Below are 18,632 nucleotides of genomic sequence, written 5' to 3'. Positions count from 1 at the left end.
CTGAAGAATTTTGGAGAAAATTGTGACATCCGCATGTAAAGTGAAGTATAAATTTCTACTTGTAGAAATTCCAAATAGCTAAACTTCATACAATGAATCATAGCTGCTTCTTGACCTAGAACAAGTTTATTTCTATAAAGAAAGAGAAATAATGGGTGTGAAGTTCTTCCATAGAAATGCTGTATGTCTTTAAACTGATTGCTATAATACCAATGACTTTTCTTTTACTGTTTGTAGCTTGCATAAATTCCATGTCCTGTCTTTTTATGTTCTTTTATATTATCAAACACTTTGTGCCTTTTGGTGTTTTTATGAACAAGTAAAAAAACCACAGATTTCAAATTATTGGTAATTTTCATTGTTTTATTAAAATCAGGAGTCTGTTACCCATTGGTTTTGCCTCCTCCTCTGAGGTCACGTCTTTTTTTAAAACTGGAGATTGTGCTCAATGAATTTAAATGTGAGCTGAGTTAAAAGTGCAAACATTAAAGTGACACTTTTTGGAAAACAGATGTGATATGTGTGTTTCTTATTCCAAACATAACTTTTAAACGCTGTTTGGGGTCAATATCTACACATTTTTCTTTGAGAAAGAAGTAGTAGGAGGAAAACAGAAAGTGGATTTGACTTTCCCCATCATGAGTTCTTCTCAGAACATTTAATTAGTCCGTGTGAACGAAGGAGAAAGAGGGTGAGGGCCCGAGGCTCTGAGGAAAAGATGACTACATGAAAGAGGCTGTTGTTGTCAGCGCAGACAGAGAGATTAAAGGCAATGAGACAGAAAGATAGATGGAATATTTTGGAGAGAAGAGTAAGAAATTTGATGATTTATTGTTGACTCCTTGTCTTTGCTGTGCTGAATGTGAGCTAGCCTAATGTCATAATAAATTTTAACAATTATACTGGGTACTATAGTGTTCTACAACAGCTGCTTCGAGCAAAGATATATCAAAGTTTTTAACATTTAATGACACACTAAGAAATTGATAAACTGGATAAAGACGCCATCCAATTGATTGGCCATAAAAAATTAAAGACCTCTGGGAAGTTTAGCTATCTCAAGTGTCAAGAAATCTATTTCTAAAGTCCCAACACGACCAGAAAAATAGAAAACTGGTGCAGATAAACATATTGATGTTCTGGTATTTATAGTTGTTTTTATTTATAGATACTATGTACTTTAAATACAAACTGTAAATGCAATGGTGGCAAAAGAAGAAACTAGAGAAATGTGTACAGCTTTGACTGCAGGATCCTAATCTCTCACAGAAGTTGTTCTGAACAATCCACCATTATTTCAAGTACATTTATTCAGTTGGGGAAAAATATTAAGAAATATTTAATTATTATTAATAACTATTTTTAAACTAGCCAAAAATGTCACTGAATCTTTTTTGGGTCATAAAATATCTAATTGATTTTTGCTTCCCAGAGGCATAATTATGACACATCCGGCTGGATTAGGACATGTGATTTGTCTTATCACCCTCCATAATGAGCAGGAGGGTGATGAAAATTTAAAAAAATTTCCTTATTGGAAATACAGGCAAAGCTATATTTGATGGAGAGACAGGACAAACAGGAGACAGAGAGGAGCAGCCAGAGGATGTTTACCCCGTGGTGTTTCCCAGGATGGCTCAGCAGGCCTCCTCTGCTGAGCTGAGCAACGCTGAGCTGCAGACAATGCTCCTCTGTCCACCCAGTGGGCCGCTCCGCAGCTCCACAGCAGACAACAGCTTATTATGAAATCAAAGATCCCCCAGCCTCAGCCCTCTGTGCCTAAATACTGTCCCCTGCTGTGCACGCACGCCCTGTCACCAGCCCGAGGCCGCAAACAGCCAGTAAGGCCGGAGAGGCCAAGCAGATATCCAGGGGTGTCACACACATGAAAGCACGCAAACACACTCACACACTTAACCTACACCAGAACGAACGCACAGCAGCTTATTAGGCAGGATGCTGGTCGGCCATTAGGAGTCTTATGAAAGGTCGCGAGGTCACACAGCTGCTCCCCTCACGGACGCTGACGACAGAGGGACGTGATGGTACGGATAATTAACCGACTTCTGAAAACAGATGCAAAGCAGGATGGAAAGACAGCAGGGAGAAAAGGGAAATATCTTCTTAGAAAAGACAAAGGACAACTTTTAACCTTTCTTCTGCCTGTGACACATTTTAAAGAGATGGAAGGAAGAATTAAATTTGGGGAAAAACAAAACACTGAAGATCAGTTTTCTGAAATACATGGAGTGGGACAAAATCAACTCTGACATTAATCTGAATACTTCCTACATGAACATTTGTGACCTTTCCAGAGGCCTCTCTGAAACTGCAAAGGTTTGTTCGAATATATAAGGCATATTTTAAAAATAAAAAACTAAAGAAAACAATTACTAGCAACATGTTTGACTGAAGGTATGAATTAATAAAAAAAACAAAAAAAATTGGTATTATTTGCAAATTAAGGAATTAAACTTTTAAGATTCTCTGAACTATTAATTTATTTTTGTGAAGAAAACAATCTTATTGGACTATTTGAATGCTGCATCAGATGTCCTACAAGCATAAAAATGTCAGATAAAACATCTTACTAGTTTGTAAGTCATCCGTTGGAAATCATATTTCCGTCATAATTTTGAGAATTTTTTGTATAATATGCGTTGGCTTTGGCAGTGAGTCTGTAGTGGCACTACTCGACCACATGGTGGCGCCGGTGTCCCAGCAAGTGGCACTACCTGCCTTTTCGTTGCAGCTAAACAGACTTTAGTAAGATAACTATCCATTTTGTTTGCTCTTATTTTACATGTCCATGTACTTTATTTGAGCATAAAGTTTCTGCTGATTTGTATTTTCCTATTTAATCTATTTGGCCAAAGGAGTGAAAGTCAAATTTTTGTGAAATACATATTGTACCTAATGGAAGACATTTAGTTGCTCTATTTGGAACCTGGAAAAGTGCAGCTCCTCTTGCGTCTCAGACATTATAGTCACAAATGTGACAGGATTAATGAATAACAACTGGATTTCATCGTCCACACCCATATTCTCAATTTAATCTGCTTTACCAGGCGTGTGAGGTTGTAGAGTGATCAGAGTTGGTTGAGACAAAACATACTGATGTTAGAATCTGAGCCAGCTGCTGTCTAAAAATGTTAATAACTATTCACTGTAGTTTTTCTCCAGTAAAAATATTAATTGGCCACATATTTAAAGTCTTCAGTACTTTAAAGTCTTCAGATTAGTACCAGACAAGTCTGGTACTAATCTTCCAGGCAATTTAATTATGTTTTTTATTGGTTTGCTGTAATATTCTAATTTTTAATGCTGTGTTTCCATGAGCAAAAAGCTGGGAATCATCATAATTAGGAAGAATAAAGGCTTGAAAGCATGAATCTGTGTGTGATTAATAAGTGAATTGAGTTAATGAGTTAGTAAGATAATTTATTATCGGTGACTGTATAATATAGGACTTCAATCTATGCAGATTACAAATTTATTTAACTCGTTTTATTCTTCAATATTGTTTTCTATGCAATGCTTAGAACTGCAAGAAGTTTGTAGAAACTAGTTCTTGCAATATCCACATTTGTGGTTTGCCTGGTTGCTTTTACTTCATGGGTGCAACTCCAGTCCTTAAGAATCTGTGTCCTACATGTTGTCCTACAGCTGGGCTGAATTAGCTTCCCAGCATGTCATCAAGCTGCACATACACCTGTTTGTGACCTATTCCTTTTATTCAGGTCAATATCTAAAACATATTGGACATCGCTATTTTAATGGTCTCAATGAATAACGACATTTATTTACCTTAAATGTGTTTAAATGTAACTTGTTCACTGATACCTAATTTTGTGATGATAACTTGAAAGAAGACAAGAGTTACGCAACATATCAAGTAAAATGTTCAATTCTGTGAAAGAAAAACACTAGTAATAATATTATTGAAAGCAACACAGATTATATTGCCCTACATATTAACTAGCATTAAATTAATTGGTTGCACATCTCTCCAAATCATTGATCTCAGGTGTTCTAATCTCTTCCATGATGACAGCTGTATATCATCCAGCACCTAAGTGTGCAGACTGGTTCTACCTACACAATCATAAGTAAAGGAATGGGTCAGTGGTGAAATATTAGGATGCCACTTGTTCATTTTCTCAGTCAGCTTTTGATGAAATATAACAAAGTGGAGTGAGAGGAATGACGGCAACTCAGCCATAATAAGGTAGGCCATGTAAAATCACAGAATAAAGTAAGTGGGTTCTGAGACACATGGTGTGATGAGCTCACCAACAGTATCAAAATTTGGTACTGTTGAGATTTTGGTGGAAGTTGGGTCTGGCTCCTTAGTTTCAATGAAAGAAACTCATAGTTCTTCAGATCACTAAGACATTTCGAATAATTTTATTCCCCCAATTTTGAGGGGGTAGTTTGAGGATGCCCCTTTCTTCCTTCAACATGACTGCATACCACTGTACAAAGCAAGATTCATAAAGCTAATAAGTGACTAAGTTGTCTTAGAACTTGCCTGCATGCACTGTCCTTACTTGAACCTAACAAAAAGCATTTGAAATAAAGTAGACTGGACCAGCTTGTCCAACATCAGCATCTGATCTCACAAATGCATTTCTGAAAGAATGGTCAGAAAATTCCATAAATACACTGCTTTCAGGAAAACACTTTCCTCAAGAGTTGAAGCTGTTACAGCTGCAAAGGGTGACATCATATTAAACCCTTTGAGTTAAGAATTGAATGTCACTTCAAGTTCATATGCGTGTGACTCAGATGAGCAGATATATTCAGTTGATAAGTAAACACAAGGTTAATGAAGTTATCTTAGGAGGAACAAACCCTAGATGAACTTGTATGGAGGGCCATTGCACAAGAGCATAGAAACAAAGCACAGACAATTTAAGTTTTAACAGTATAAACTGCTGTTTAATAGTTGTTTGATCATACAAAATGAAGAGACAGTTGTGAAGTGTTTGTTTCTATTGATAATATTATAATAAAGTGCTTGTTCATTTGCACAGGTCTTACTTTAATCTCATGTTTCTGCACTATGTACCTCTTTTGTGCTGGGTAATTTAGGAACATAGTGCGTTGGACTTTCAAGAAACAAATTAATTAAATACAAATAGTTAAAGAAACTCATTCAAGAAGACACTATTTCAAAATACAGATAACCAAGAAAATTATTTTGTGCTTTCTTGCCTTTATATATTAAATAATAAATAAACATTCTGTCCTAAGACCTGAACAGATCCAAAGTAAAGTTAATAAAAGCATATATTTACACAAAAAAAGACTGGAAATTAACAACACAAAGTTTCAGGTAGTTATAGACCAAACACAAATAATACTGAATAAATTAGGAAAACATTTACACTTGTGAAATAAAAGTATTACTCTGTCACCACATTTAAAATTAAAAGACCTCTGAGGTTTTTACACATGCCGTCTTTTTTTTTTTTGACTGAAACTGTATTTTACACAAAAACAAAATTTATTCCAGTTCTAAGAAAACAAACGTCTCTCACTCCACATGCAAAGCTCACACTGCATCTTTCATATTTTATATTTATCTCAGTTCAGTGCTTTGGTTGAATCAAACAATGTCAGACAACAAACAAAATGGCAGGAATTATCATTAATCAAACTCCTGATTCTCTGCTGATGTATAAAGGTAGGGTTGGCTGTAGTCTATCAAGGCTGATCTGATTCTCTGTGTCCAGAACACACAGCATCTCTACTGTCTGCTCTTTCACAAATGCCCCTTTGTAATCCAAGTGAATGTCATCCCTTATTTTTATCTCCCTTTTACTTCCTGTTTTGAGCCCGTCCATTTCCTTATCTGCCTCCTCATCATCTGCATCGTCTCCGCAGCACAAAGCTACTTCATTCTCATAGCAGAAAGCACTGGGGGAGTGAGATCCCTGCAAACGTCTTGCTGCTCTTGGAGCAAACAGTGATGGAGATCGGGAGAAGCTTGAACTTGAAGAGGACAATTGCCCACTGTGACCCTTTTTCTGGCTCAGTTCTCTGGCACTGCATTGAGGTGTAGATGGCACTTCGTAAGTCTTATGGAAGCGGGAATAATCCACATGGTAGCGGTCACCCTTCTCAAACACCACCGGCTCAAAGCGGTGACCCCAAAGGATCTCTCTGGCCAAGTAAGAGCTACGGGCCTGTGTAGTCATGGCTGTGGCCTCCACCATCCCCTCCAAGATGACCACTATCTCAAAGTCCTCCTTCTGTAGGTCACTGTGGCTCAGGTTGAAAAGAGGACTGTTTTTGTTGATCTCGTGGACAACCACCAGTGGTGACACCAAAAACAGTCTATCCAGTCCGTCGTCATAGCCAACATCAATGTCTGTTTGTTCTAAGGGAAGGTACTCACCCTCAGCTGTCACATGCGGTTTGATGAGTTGCGCACGCACATGCGCCTCAACAATGTGGCTCTTACGCATGTTCCCTAGGCGCCACATGAGGCACAGCTTACCATCTCTCAGGGCGATGACTGCATTATGCGAGAACAACAAGGTCTGCGCTCTCTTTTTGGGGCGAACCATCTTTGCCATGATGGTGCCAATCATGAAAGAGTCAATTATACACCCCACAATGGATTGCACTACCACTGTCACAACAGCAATCGGACATTCCTCAGTGACACACCGGAAGCCATATCCAATAGTGGTCTGGGTCTCTATTGAGAAGAGGAAAGCCCCAATGAAACCCTGGATGTGGAGAATGCATGGCCGCTTTTTATCTTTTGCCTCCTCTGAGATACTTCTAGGATTCTCATCCGCCACAGGAAGGTCCAGTTCAAAGTCCCCATGAGCAAGAGCAACTCCCCAGAAGATAAAACCAAAGAGCAGCCAGGATAGAAGGAAAGTAGCGGTAAAGATGAGCAGCAAGTAACGCCAACGTATGTCTACACAAGTGGTAAAAATGTCAGCCAGGTATCGTCGTGGTTTATCCTCCATGTTATTGAAAACTACATTGCACTGGCCGTTCTTCTTCACGAAACGGCTGCGCAGCCGTCCAGTGCTAAGATCCAGGTCCAGACGACACAGAGGAGAGGAACGACAGCTGCTGTGGATGATCGGCTCTTTCGTCATCCTCAAGGGCAAAGCCCCTAGAACTTCATCACCTCCTGGATACTCTCCTCCTCCACCTCCTTCCTCACCCCGCATGCATGCCCCTGATAGTGTTTGCTGTGTCAGAGGACTGTGGCCATTGTGGAGGCCCAAACTTGAGATTTTCAGCATATCTTCATCAGTGGAAACGATGCTGTATCTAGAGGAAAAAAGGAGAAGAAGGTACAAAAGATAACTAACCTGATCCCAATTTTACAAAGTCATGCGTTTCTCTTTTCATTTTGAAAGACTGTATGAAGTGCTATTCTAAGGTACTGATGGTGTTAGCTCCAACAGAAATTCCAACAAAACTGCTAACATTAGCTAGACATGACCAGAGTCAACAAAGCAGATATAAGATATAAGATAATGGACAACTTCCTAATATTTATTGAAATACTGCAAAGCACTCTTTTAATAGTGTGCTTGGGTGCAGGCTACCTGGCACCCAACTTTTCTGCCAATAGCCCGTTTTACAAGTCACTTCAAGATTTTATAAAGATGCCTTTTTTTGTCTCCATGTGTTTTGTGAAAGGAGCGATGCATTGAGTTGGTAGAACTCAGCCACCTGTATTACGCACCAGTCTCACTAAACAAGGTAGTCACAGCCCTTCATCAGCTGGCTGATGATACACTGTTCATACACAAAGAACTTGAAAACCGATCCAATGCAAAATGATGACGTCAATGTCCCATTACTCCTCCTGATATCCCATGCCAACTTCAGTTTGGAAAACTCTCAGCTGTGCAGGATATTGCTGTATCCACTTGTGATTTATGAACAGGCAGAGGGAGCTCAGTGGTGGTTTGTTTTTGTGCGTTTGTGACGTAATGCTTTGTGAAAAAGGCTATTGATTGCAAACAATATTTCCCTCACATCTACCTCAACTGCAACACCAACACCACCACACACATTTAAGCTTTCACATTCACTTCCATGACTCTAAATATAGATTGGTGGGTATCTTTTGTGGTTTGTGGTGAACAGCACTTTTCTTTTGATGTCATTGTACACTGTGTGAACAGTGTACAATGACTTGCTTCTAAACTGTAATTACTGACATGGTTTTAACTTCTATCCAACATACCTGTTGACCCTCACCGCTCCCATGGCACCGGTGATCATCAGGCTGTGTCTGCGAGGGCAGTAATGGAGGTTGGGGCGGGCAGTTCCAACCATTAACGTATTCTTGCTGGACAAGGAGGATATATGAGCTCAGGTCTGTCATGCATTTGTGATCGGACTTCCTTTCTCATGATACATTTCCTGTAGATAAATAGAATGAAGACAGAATTTGATTAAGTAATTAGAAACATGAACGTTATCTTATTCTAAACCAGAATCAACGCAAATAGTCTGTTTTTGTTTGCTTGCTTGTTTGTTGCTAAAGTACATTTCTACTCTGATAACTGAGTATGAAACTGAGACATATTATTCTGTGTGAGTGTGAGTCTACTATCTTGTGGCAGGTGAGAAAGACAAGTACAAGATAACAAAAAATGACAAAAATAAAATGGTAGAGCGATGATATGGCCAACATCCATTCAATTCTTGCAAATGTTTAACTTGTACAAAAATATCAGACCATCACAGAGAAACTTGTATTGTGTATTTTTTGCTTAAGTACCCACTAGTTGCTGATGAAAACACACCTAGTCTATCTTGCTTTAAGACTGTCAGTGTCTCTGTAATCCTGATGTAGTGACAGAGAACAATTTAAGCTCTACTACAGTTGAGAAAGTGTATCTATGGTGGGTCAGATTATATTGTATATGACAATTCAACTGCAAAGAACTGCTAATGAGTTGTCAAGTCTTTTTCTATACAGTAGTGCTCTCATACCAGCTGACAAATGATCCACCAATATTTTCTATGTAAGATGTTTTTTTCCAGAAATGTATGTCAAGAATAAAATACTCTTCTCCATCTCTGTACAGAATGCGGGGGTGGAGGTGGGGGGGGACCTTGTTATGTAGGCTACTAATGACTTCTGGGCACAGGATGTTACAGTAGCAAAAGTTGTCAGCCGGCACTTTCTTTTCCAGATGTATTGTATCTGTGTAACAGGCAGAAGTTATCAGCTCTCCAAGATGGTCCGGGACCAGACAGAGAAATAAACAGCAAAGCTGGATCTGTGGTTGAACCCTTTGGGGAGACACTGGATCATTTCCACTCTCCCCTTTGGTAAGCAGCAATACGCTTCAGGGGATCATGTTTAGAGCAACGGTAGTGTTGTCCTAAGTAGCATACTGGCCAATGTACTCGTTACCCTGTACACACAAACAGTTACATCAAAAAACACTTTCTGAATAATAGAAACAATTCTTGTTCATATGCAAACAAGGTTCTTGGGCCAAGGGCACCTTTGCTAACATGTTGCCTAAGTTATGTGTGTTTAGAGAGATGCAGCAATCTGGTTTTGAAATCAAGAGAACTTCTTCACTGTTGGTTTATAAGATACATTTGTAAGAGCTATGTCTGGGTGAATCTAATATTATTTGCCCTCTGGTTTAATTTATTTTGAATATTTGCGCTATTGTCTTGATGCATGGCTTCTAGAGTCAGGTTACCAAGTGAAAGCAAAAATAGGAACAGGAACATTTCCTCTGAGAATGTTTGTACATATATAGCTAAGTTTGTCAGGATACTGTTTTCTCTGACAAAAAAATCCAGGAGAATATGAAACCATCAGTTTGTAGCCAGCATAATAATGTAAAGTACATCAGCAATTCCACCGGCATTTGTTTATCCATTCATTGTCTATACAGACTTTTCCTCACAGGGTTGAGGAATGCTCACTGGGTGAGAGGTAGGCCAGTCCATCACAGGACAATGTGAAAACAAGCCGGACAAACAACCATGCATCCATCATACACTCACAGCTGTTCATGCTTTATACCTTTCAGTGTAGCAGATTAAAAACAATTCTGCAAAGACTGGACAATAATTCATTCACAGCAGCATAGAAGACTCATTAGGGTGGTGATTGATGGTGACTGTTGCGATCAAGGATTGCCCATCCAGTTTAGGGGGCAGGTTAGTTTGGATGACCTTTCCCCCTTCAGTTCATTACTTTAAAACCTGTACTACAATACAAGTTTTCAAATAACTTGTATTGTCATTTTGTTAGTTTTTAAGACTTCCTCTAATGATCTGAAACATTTACGACAAAAAAGCTAAAACACAAGAAATCTGTTAGAGGACAAATCCTATTTTTTACAAAAATGTTCCATTTATAATAGTATTGCAAACATCTAAAAGACCCCATACAAACAACAATTATCAGGAGTCAGAATTATAAAAACCTCTTGAAAACAAGAGACAAAATCCAATACAAAATAACTCATGTTTTGTACTAATACAAAACATGACAATTTTCAGTGCCTACAGATTTCATGAGACTGACCAGACACAAAGTAGTTCATAACTACGAAGAGAAAGAAATGAGACATGGTTTTCAAGTAAATAAGAGTTGAAAACTATGCTTTTGTTTCTACTCTTGCTGAATCAGTACTTTGCAGAGTTACGTTTTGATGTGTTTATATCTACAAGCCAGCTTTTCACATCTAGAGACTGTAAAATTCACCCATTTTTTTGTGAAAATGCACAAGCTCTGTCAGACTGGATGTCTTGCCACAGATTCTCAACTGGGTTTAGGTCTTGGATTTGACTGGGCCAATCCAATGCATAAATGCGATTTAGTCCCATTCAGCATGTTTAAGATAATTTGCATGCTGTACTGCAAAACTCAGTTTGTCTTTTGCAGCTTCTAACATTTTTTTTTTCCAGGTCTGGTCTGTATTTAGCTCCACCCACTTTCCCAGCAACTCTGTCTAGAGTCCCTGTCCTTACTGAAGAAAAGTGTCACTCAAGAATGATTCTGCCACCAACAAGTTTCACAGCAGGGATAAAGTATTCAGGCTGATGAGAGGTTTTAGTTTTTATCCAATATGTTTTTTGCATGTAGACCGCAACTTTACATTTTGGTTTCTTCTAACCAGAGCACCTTTTGCAGCAGGTTTGTTGTGTCTCTTATGACTTACGTCAAGCAGACCTGTAATGTAAACAATGTTGGGGGTTTTGCCACTAATCCATGAAGGTAGATGAGGAATGTGTGGTTTCTGAGAAAATTCTCCCTCAAAAGCTACAGATTTTTGCAGCTCCTCAGGAGTCACAACGTTTTGCTGTTTTACCAACTAATGCTCCCTCTGTCCTTTTTTTTTCACATTTCACGTGGACAACGCATGTTATTAGGTTAGCAGTTGTAACATTCCTTCTATTTTCTGATGATGAATTGCTAAAACATAGAGATTTTTTTCTCTCTATGAACCCAACTTTAAACTTTCTTCACAACTTTATTCTTATTCTTTGTTCATTATGCAGTTTGCTCAATAATGTTCTCCACAAACCTCTGAGGGCTGGAGTTATACAAAGAGTAAATGACTATATTCAGCAACCAGGTGACTTTTGATGGCTGCACTGGATTTTATTTAGGAGCTATGGGGCCTGAATACATGTGCATGGTACACTTTCTAGATTTTAATTTGTGTGTTAAAAATCCTCACAATTCATGCATCATCTTCCTTCCACTTCACAGTTATGCTCCAGTTTTTGTTGGTTGCAGTGCTAAAATTGTCACAAAACATGCAATAACTTGTATGTTTTACACTTTCTCAGCATTTGCTATGAATACCTTTGCAAGGCACTGAGCGTACACCTGAAAATAAATAGGACAAAGACTTCATGTTTGTAAATGAATTGTAAACCTGTTCTTCTGGGGGAAAAAAGTATTTTATATTGTGTCTAAAAAGCGAACAGCATCAGATGAGACATTCATAAAGGTTACATTGGAACAAGTTGCAATTAAACAGATTAGTATATGATATTGAATTTTCAGCTGATGGTTGAAGCAACACACATGAACAACAAGTGGAAATACATTTCTGCTCTTGCTCTCCCAGTCTTGTTTTTCCGTATGTTGTCCGTGTCCTCTTTTTTGTGAAGTGATGTTATCAGTTGTGAAATTGTTTTCCAGCCATGTGTGAAAGTGGCCGCATGGCGCAAGAATGTGTGAAACAGACTAGTTGCGTGCATCTCATGTTCAATGTGCGAGAGTTGTCAGCTCTGCCTAATGCATGGAGCAGACGAGACAGATTTGTGTAATGAAAGCCTATTGATTGCATTCTTACCCAGTGATTAGCCCTAGGCCCGTTCAGAGCTACCATGGGTGGAAAACCAGACAGGCAGGGGAAGGGACAAAGGTTTAAAAAAGAGATGAATCAGTGGTAATCTGCTGTTAGAGGAACAATTGATCCGCTCTTTGGCCCGATTTCAAGGTTATGTCAGCAAGAGGAACCAAAAAGCATCGGGTTGCATAAGCAATAGAAGCCCAGCTGGATGCGGTGCGAAAGGTCAGTGGTGGTTTGTGGTTCCTTGTGCGTGCATCATTATTGTTGCTGTACAATAACCGACAGGCATGCATTAATCAAAAATAGCGATGGATGCTTTCGGGAAAATTTTTGAGAGCCGCAGCTTAAAAGCCTCAGTTCAATAGTGATATTTCAAGTAATAGACACAAAAACATCTACACACATTTACACACATGATAATACATAACTTGATGGGATTTTCTTTCACTCCATGTTTGATTTGTGCAAATACTTTGATGTATGATGCTCCCAGACTTGTGTAAGGGCGGATGTTACAAACTGGCTACCATCAGTATTTTTATTTTTTTTTGATCATCTAAAACAAGAGTAACAAAAATCAAAACAGAAGAGATCTGTAGAGGAGAGGGTTGCATTCTGACACCCACTGTGGGTGTTGGCTTTGTAAATATGTAGTTCTTCTGCTTAGATTTTTTTATTTGGTTATGATGTTTTTTTGATTTTACGCTTCTTTCTTTGTTCATCTTTTAAAATACCAGAATTTTTTACTCTAACTAAAATATTATTTTTTTATTTGAGTCCTTTTTCACTATAAAATGTACTGTAGTATTTCTACTCTTACTTAACTACAGTCTTGGATATACTACCCTTCTCATTAGGTCCCATTTAGTTCACTCCATTGGATCCTTCAGTACCCATTTATCTCGACGGTGACCAAAAGGTGTTTCTGCAAAACTCTTTCTTTCTAAATTTAAGTTGAAGCATGGACATTTGCAAAAGTTCTAAGCTGACGCCATCAGGTTCACTAGATGTTTTGATATGACTTGTTGATAGTTTGACTCATTTCAGTGCAGTCAAACCAAATTATGTGGGAACAAAACTAAAAGAGATCTGATCGCTTGCTTCATAAACCAAGGGCTTTGCCTTGAACATCATAAAATGTAATGAATAGTATTTCAGCTGATTTCTTTTCCACTCTCCTCTACACAGAGCAGGTCAAACAGGCAGGAAGGTGCAGCAGGGAATAGGTAAACAACGTTGTACAAAGTGAAAGTCCAGTCATAGGATAAATAAAATTATGTTTAGCAGTTTTCTGTTCAATAAGGGAAACTGAAACAGAGCTTTTCCTCACAAGAAAAAGTTTGACATCATATTGATTCTAGTCCTTGGTTGAGATCTGAGATTAGAATATTAAACAAGAAAACACACTTCGTGGCATGCCCTGTGGTGTGAATGACCAACATGGCAACATAATATTAATGTTTCATGTAACAAAACAACCATAATTCTATTTCAATCAAATGACAAATTACCCAACTTAATGTAGTTAATTCTGATTTAATCTAAAAATAGTTCAATGAAATAATGTAAGCTCAGATCTAAATAAAAGGAAAATAACATTCTGTTATAATCAGGAAAATATTAAACTAAAACATCTTGATATCTTTATTAAAGTTATGGTTTATAATTACCCAGTCAATCAACCAGTCATCAAAATCAATTAATTTTAGCTTCATCTGCTCTGACTATTGGAAGCTTATATAAGTAATAATACTGAAAATCTATTTTTTCCCCCATTAAAAGCATCAACACTTAAAACCTGCTCTCTTTAAGTTTGAAAGTGTCACCAAGAAGCAGGTTTTTTTTTAGCTTAGCATAATAAAATAAAAATTAGGGACATATGCTTTGATGCACTAACAAAAAATGATATTCTCTGACTTGATCTAAACTTACTACATCTATCAATGAACCTGCAACATGCCATTTGCCCTTACAATAAATGTTTAATACATTTCATTGTTGAATTAAATAAACGTGTTTTGTAGATGTTATAGTCCTTAGAAAGAAATTTTTTAAAACCGGATTGGTTTCCCTCAAATAAAAACCTTGAAAGAAGTTTTTGACACCTGTGTTGTCTCGTTCTCTCTACTGCCCCAGAGTTGTGTATGAAATATCTCTTGTATTTGAGTTTGAAGTCTGTTTCTGAAAATATTTCCAAATATTCTCGTTTTAATATTTAAAGAGCAATAATGAGATTTAGGGAAGATTAAACTCAGATGACGGAGTCGGAACGACGGATCCAAACAGCTGAAAATACGCAACCAATCAGAAATGCTTAGAAAGTCCCTTTGGAAGACTTTTGCCACAGATTCAGAGTAGCCATGGGACAGATACTTGTATAAATGTATTTCAAGGTTTTAAACTGTTTAAAAAATATAAAACAGCCCAGCACTTCCTTTTCCTGTAATTGAGTACTGTCAGACAACTGGCTGAAAGAAGGCTGCTTAGAGGACTTATCAATTTGATTGTAACAAATATTTCTGGTTGTGACAGTGGCAGTGTTACGATTATACAAGCACCATCCTTCACTTTTTTCTCATGTTAGGGTAAAACAGTTTTAAAACTACAGTTGGCAGAAGATTTAAAGTAGACAGCCTAACTAATTATGCAGTCAATAGATCATCATTCTACTGTCTAAATGTAAAAATAGAAAAAAATTAATAAATATTACAGCTAATCTTAAGATTGTTTTTTGTTCAAAGCAAAAGCAGATCAAACTATGATACGTTTACACATATTTTACAAAGTGAAGATATGTCCCCATGCCTAGTTCAGGATCTTTTCAATTTTCTAAGGTTATTTTTTTCTCCTGGAACTGCTTTTTGGCACATTGCTCTGCCCTCAAAATAAAAGTAGCAGTGAAAGACAAAGCAACCAGAAAATGTTGCTTTTTACGGGAACTAAGTGCAGCACAGATACTATTATTTATTATGCTCATTAGCTGTATAAATAAGTGATAACGCTGTCTTTAAAATATGGATTCTTCAGTTGTAATAAGTAAAAAGAAAACACTATATAACTTTGAGATGATAGGAAAACTCCTTTGGGCTGATCCACATTTGTCGTGCAGTTTCTTGCTATTCATAAGATCATTCGTGTAACTAAATACATCTCTCTGTCTTGCTTGCTTTCTTTTGTTTTTGGTAGTAGATTCCCACCAAGCCATCATAACTGTAGTAAACTTGAATGGCTTTTCTTTCAGTGTGAGCACAGTCATTTCCCAAGCTGACATAAGTCCCGAGAGGGAGCTGCAGTGAGTAATAATGATCTGAATTGCTGTAAATCTCCATGAGAACATGTCTGCTCCACCTTTGTGGCTGGCTTGTTGTGTTCATTGTGAAAGATTGATGCTTTATTGTGTGAAACAGATGACATAATCTTATATGTGAAAATTAGCAGAATTTCATTATAGCATATTAAAATAGACACCAAAAAAAGATCTTTGAGGGTACAGTCAGGTTCATAGTAATTTTTAAAGCAACCCAGTTAAAAGACCCAAATGATATATTTTCCAGTGTAATAGAGGGTATTTTGGAAGCTCTTGCTGTGGGATGAGGGTTTGCTTATCTCCAGTAGGTATTGGACGAGACCAAGGTTGTCCAACTACAGGCATCAAGGGCAACAAGTCTGCAACTTTTAGGTGAACCCTTCTGCGTCACCTGTGGATCAAATGACTCAGTCATTCAGCTCTGTGGAGGCCTGGTAATGAGCCATTAATCTGACTCAAGTGTGTTGAAGGAAGGACACATTTAAAAATTTGAGCCTTTGAGGATCTTAGCTTTTGAGGACTGAAGTTGGGCACCTCCACCCTGGACATTTTACAGGTCATGTCGAATTTATTATGTGCTAAAATCATAGAATCATAGTCTGTTTTTTATGCATAAGTCAGTAAATGAATAGCGCATGACTGCATTATTTGAAAACACATTTCTCTTAAAGAATAGGCATATAAGATCAAACTAATAAGAATAATAATACAAGATGGTTTTGCAAAATAAAATGTGAATGACTAATTTGTTCAATCAATAATCAAAGCATGCATTAAAAAACTGTCCAACACATTTAAATAATAATTAATAAATTGTTCAAATACAGAAAAATCTAAACACATATTTCTTTCTTAATAGGTTTACATGCACTCATGAAGATAAAATCAATGCCCTAATTTAATGGATTATATTTAGGATTTGGCCCTAGTTATTTGACTTGTGGATGTGAGTCTGAAAGACAGAATTAAAAGAATAAATTTCAGTATGTGAGGGATTTTCTTTTTCAGATCTACAGCCATCAACATTACAAACTAACAAATCAACACAAAAAACAATTCGAAAAAGTGTTTCTTATATGAGACAAGAATTTGTTCAAATCTGTAACAGTTGGTACAAGATGTTCCTAAGCGAGAGCGGCCTGCGTATTGCTGAAGAGTGTTATCTTGGCTTCCTGCTGGGCCCTATCCCTGAAGAAAACCAAAACTAGAGCTCTCACCAGGGCTGTTCTCTTTTTAAATAGGAGAACACACATATAACCAAGTACAATCATTCATCTACAATAGACTTATGTTCTATATTTAATGAAAAACCTACGCAAACTCTTTATTTCATGTGTTTCTTAAAACCCATCCTTTGAAAATTAGCTGCCAAACAAATTTATCTACTGGTACATTTAGAGTAAACATGAACGTTGAGTCAAAGGTATGTAATGTTAATTTTTATGTTCTGTTTCTTTCTCTCTGTGTGTTCCACCATTAGGAAATTAAATTCCAAATTAAGAATTTTGCACATCTTATAACCAGTGTCTATATTTTAACTCATTACAGCATGGCAAATTTGCAAATGATGCAATTTTCACACCCACATCAAAACTTAATTAGCTGTTGCAGTGTTGCAGTTCCTTTAAAACAAAACTCTAAAGCATTATCTTTACGCCCTGCAGGAGAAACTCCTAAATCCGGGTCGATGAGTTCTCACAGCGCAAGCTAAAGTTATGACGAGGCTGTTTGCAAACTGAGCTGCAGCTGTGACGTCTTTAGCTTCATTCAGGCCAGGGGAACTGTCCAGTTCTGAAAATCAATTTCCCCCTCCAGGAATAATTGACAGCAGGAGGATGATAGAAGAGCTACAGCTAAGTGCTGCCCTGACAAAAACAAAGCATACCGGCTCTTCAAATAGTTTCTTTCACCTTCTTGTACGTTCATTTAATGGTGACTTTTAACTTCTAAAAAGTAATTTGTCAAAGCAGAGGGCAAAGTGTCAACTTAAGGCAGTATACAACTTTCTGATTTACTTTGTTTCATGGAAGTAAAGCATGTTTGAAAGATGTGAAAAGCCTTTCCACCTCTACATCATCAGCGTATGGCATCACATAAATGCATTTCAAATATAATTTTTAAAAAACTGCCCACACTCACCTTTTGCAGTGCGGAAATCAAAATCATATGGAGACCAACTGTGGTTTCATCCTCATGAACAGACATGTAAGCAGGTTTTTTGTCGCTGCTTCCCTCCTTCTTCTCCTCCTTGTTCTCTTTAGTAGTCAAACATCTTTGTCAGGAAAGTTCACCCCGATGGCTCAAGTGCAAACTTAGTGACGCCTTTATCCAGAGCTTTCTCCTGTTGCTCCATTGTCTACAAACCGAGTCGCTCTTTCTTTCCTGCCTGAGAGTTGTGTATCTGTCCTGATGCCTGACAGAGTCGGTGACTGTGCGTGTGTAGGGGTGTGTTTGTGAGTGTGGGAGAGAGAAAAAGAGAGAGCTCTGATTATGTGCCTATTTATAAGTGCTATTGTTTTCCCCAGGGAGTGGAAATGTGGAGTATATATTTAAGATTTTAGCCAACTCAGGCAGATCCTTAAAACACACAGTAGAGATTTATGAGTGACATTTACAAGCCCAGTTTGAGAGAAGTTAATCGGTTCTTTAAACGTAACAAATTTAAACCTGTTTGTTGCATTTTAAACTTTAACAGACATATTTACTTCGCTTACAGGCATTATCTTTGATTCGGTGTTTGTTAGCTAATTTTGTGCATTCCTTAAAGCCACAAATGTGGTAGCAATTTAGCATTATTGATGATTTATTTGACCTATATTTGAAGGTGAGCTTACGTTACAACTTGCATTAGCTTGAACTGATAGTGAATTGTCTCTACCTCCCACTCAGCCAAAATTATACACACGAGCTTATACACATACAACCCCATTAATATCTTTACTGCATAATTTGATTATCCATCAACAAGTTTCTGGCATAATTCTGGCTGGATA

General features: G+C 37.6%; 1 protein-coding gene across 1 annotated transcript; it reads right to left on the bottom strand.

Moving 5' to 3' along the window:
- Positions 1-4,940: 4,940 nt before the first annotated feature.
- Positions 4,941-18,129, bottom strand: LOC114143966 (ATP-sensitive inward rectifier potassium channel 12-like). Its single transcript, XM_028016380.1, has 3 exons — positions 17,779-18,129; positions 8,231-8,409; positions 4,941-7,302 (listed from the first exon to the last, which is right to left on the bottom strand). Exons 2-3 carry the CDS (start codon positions 8,320-8,322, stop codon positions 5,658-5,660), a joined length of 1,737 nt encoding a protein of 578 aa, XP_027872181.1. The 5' UTR covers positions 8,323-8,409; positions 17,779-18,129; the 3' UTR covers positions 4,941-5,657.
- Positions 18,130-18,632: the final 503 nt, after the last annotated feature.

This window comes from Xiphophorus couchianus, chromosome 5 (assembly GCF_001444195.1).
Source record: "Xiphophorus couchianus chromosome 5, X_couchianus-1.0, whole genome shotgun sequence".
Lineage (NCBI taxonomy): Eukaryota > Metazoa > Chordata > Actinopteri > Cyprinodontiformes > Poeciliidae > Xiphophorus > Xiphophorus couchianus.
Note: the sequence above shows the minus strand (reverse complement) of the source record. Positions and strands in the feature narration are given on the sequence as shown.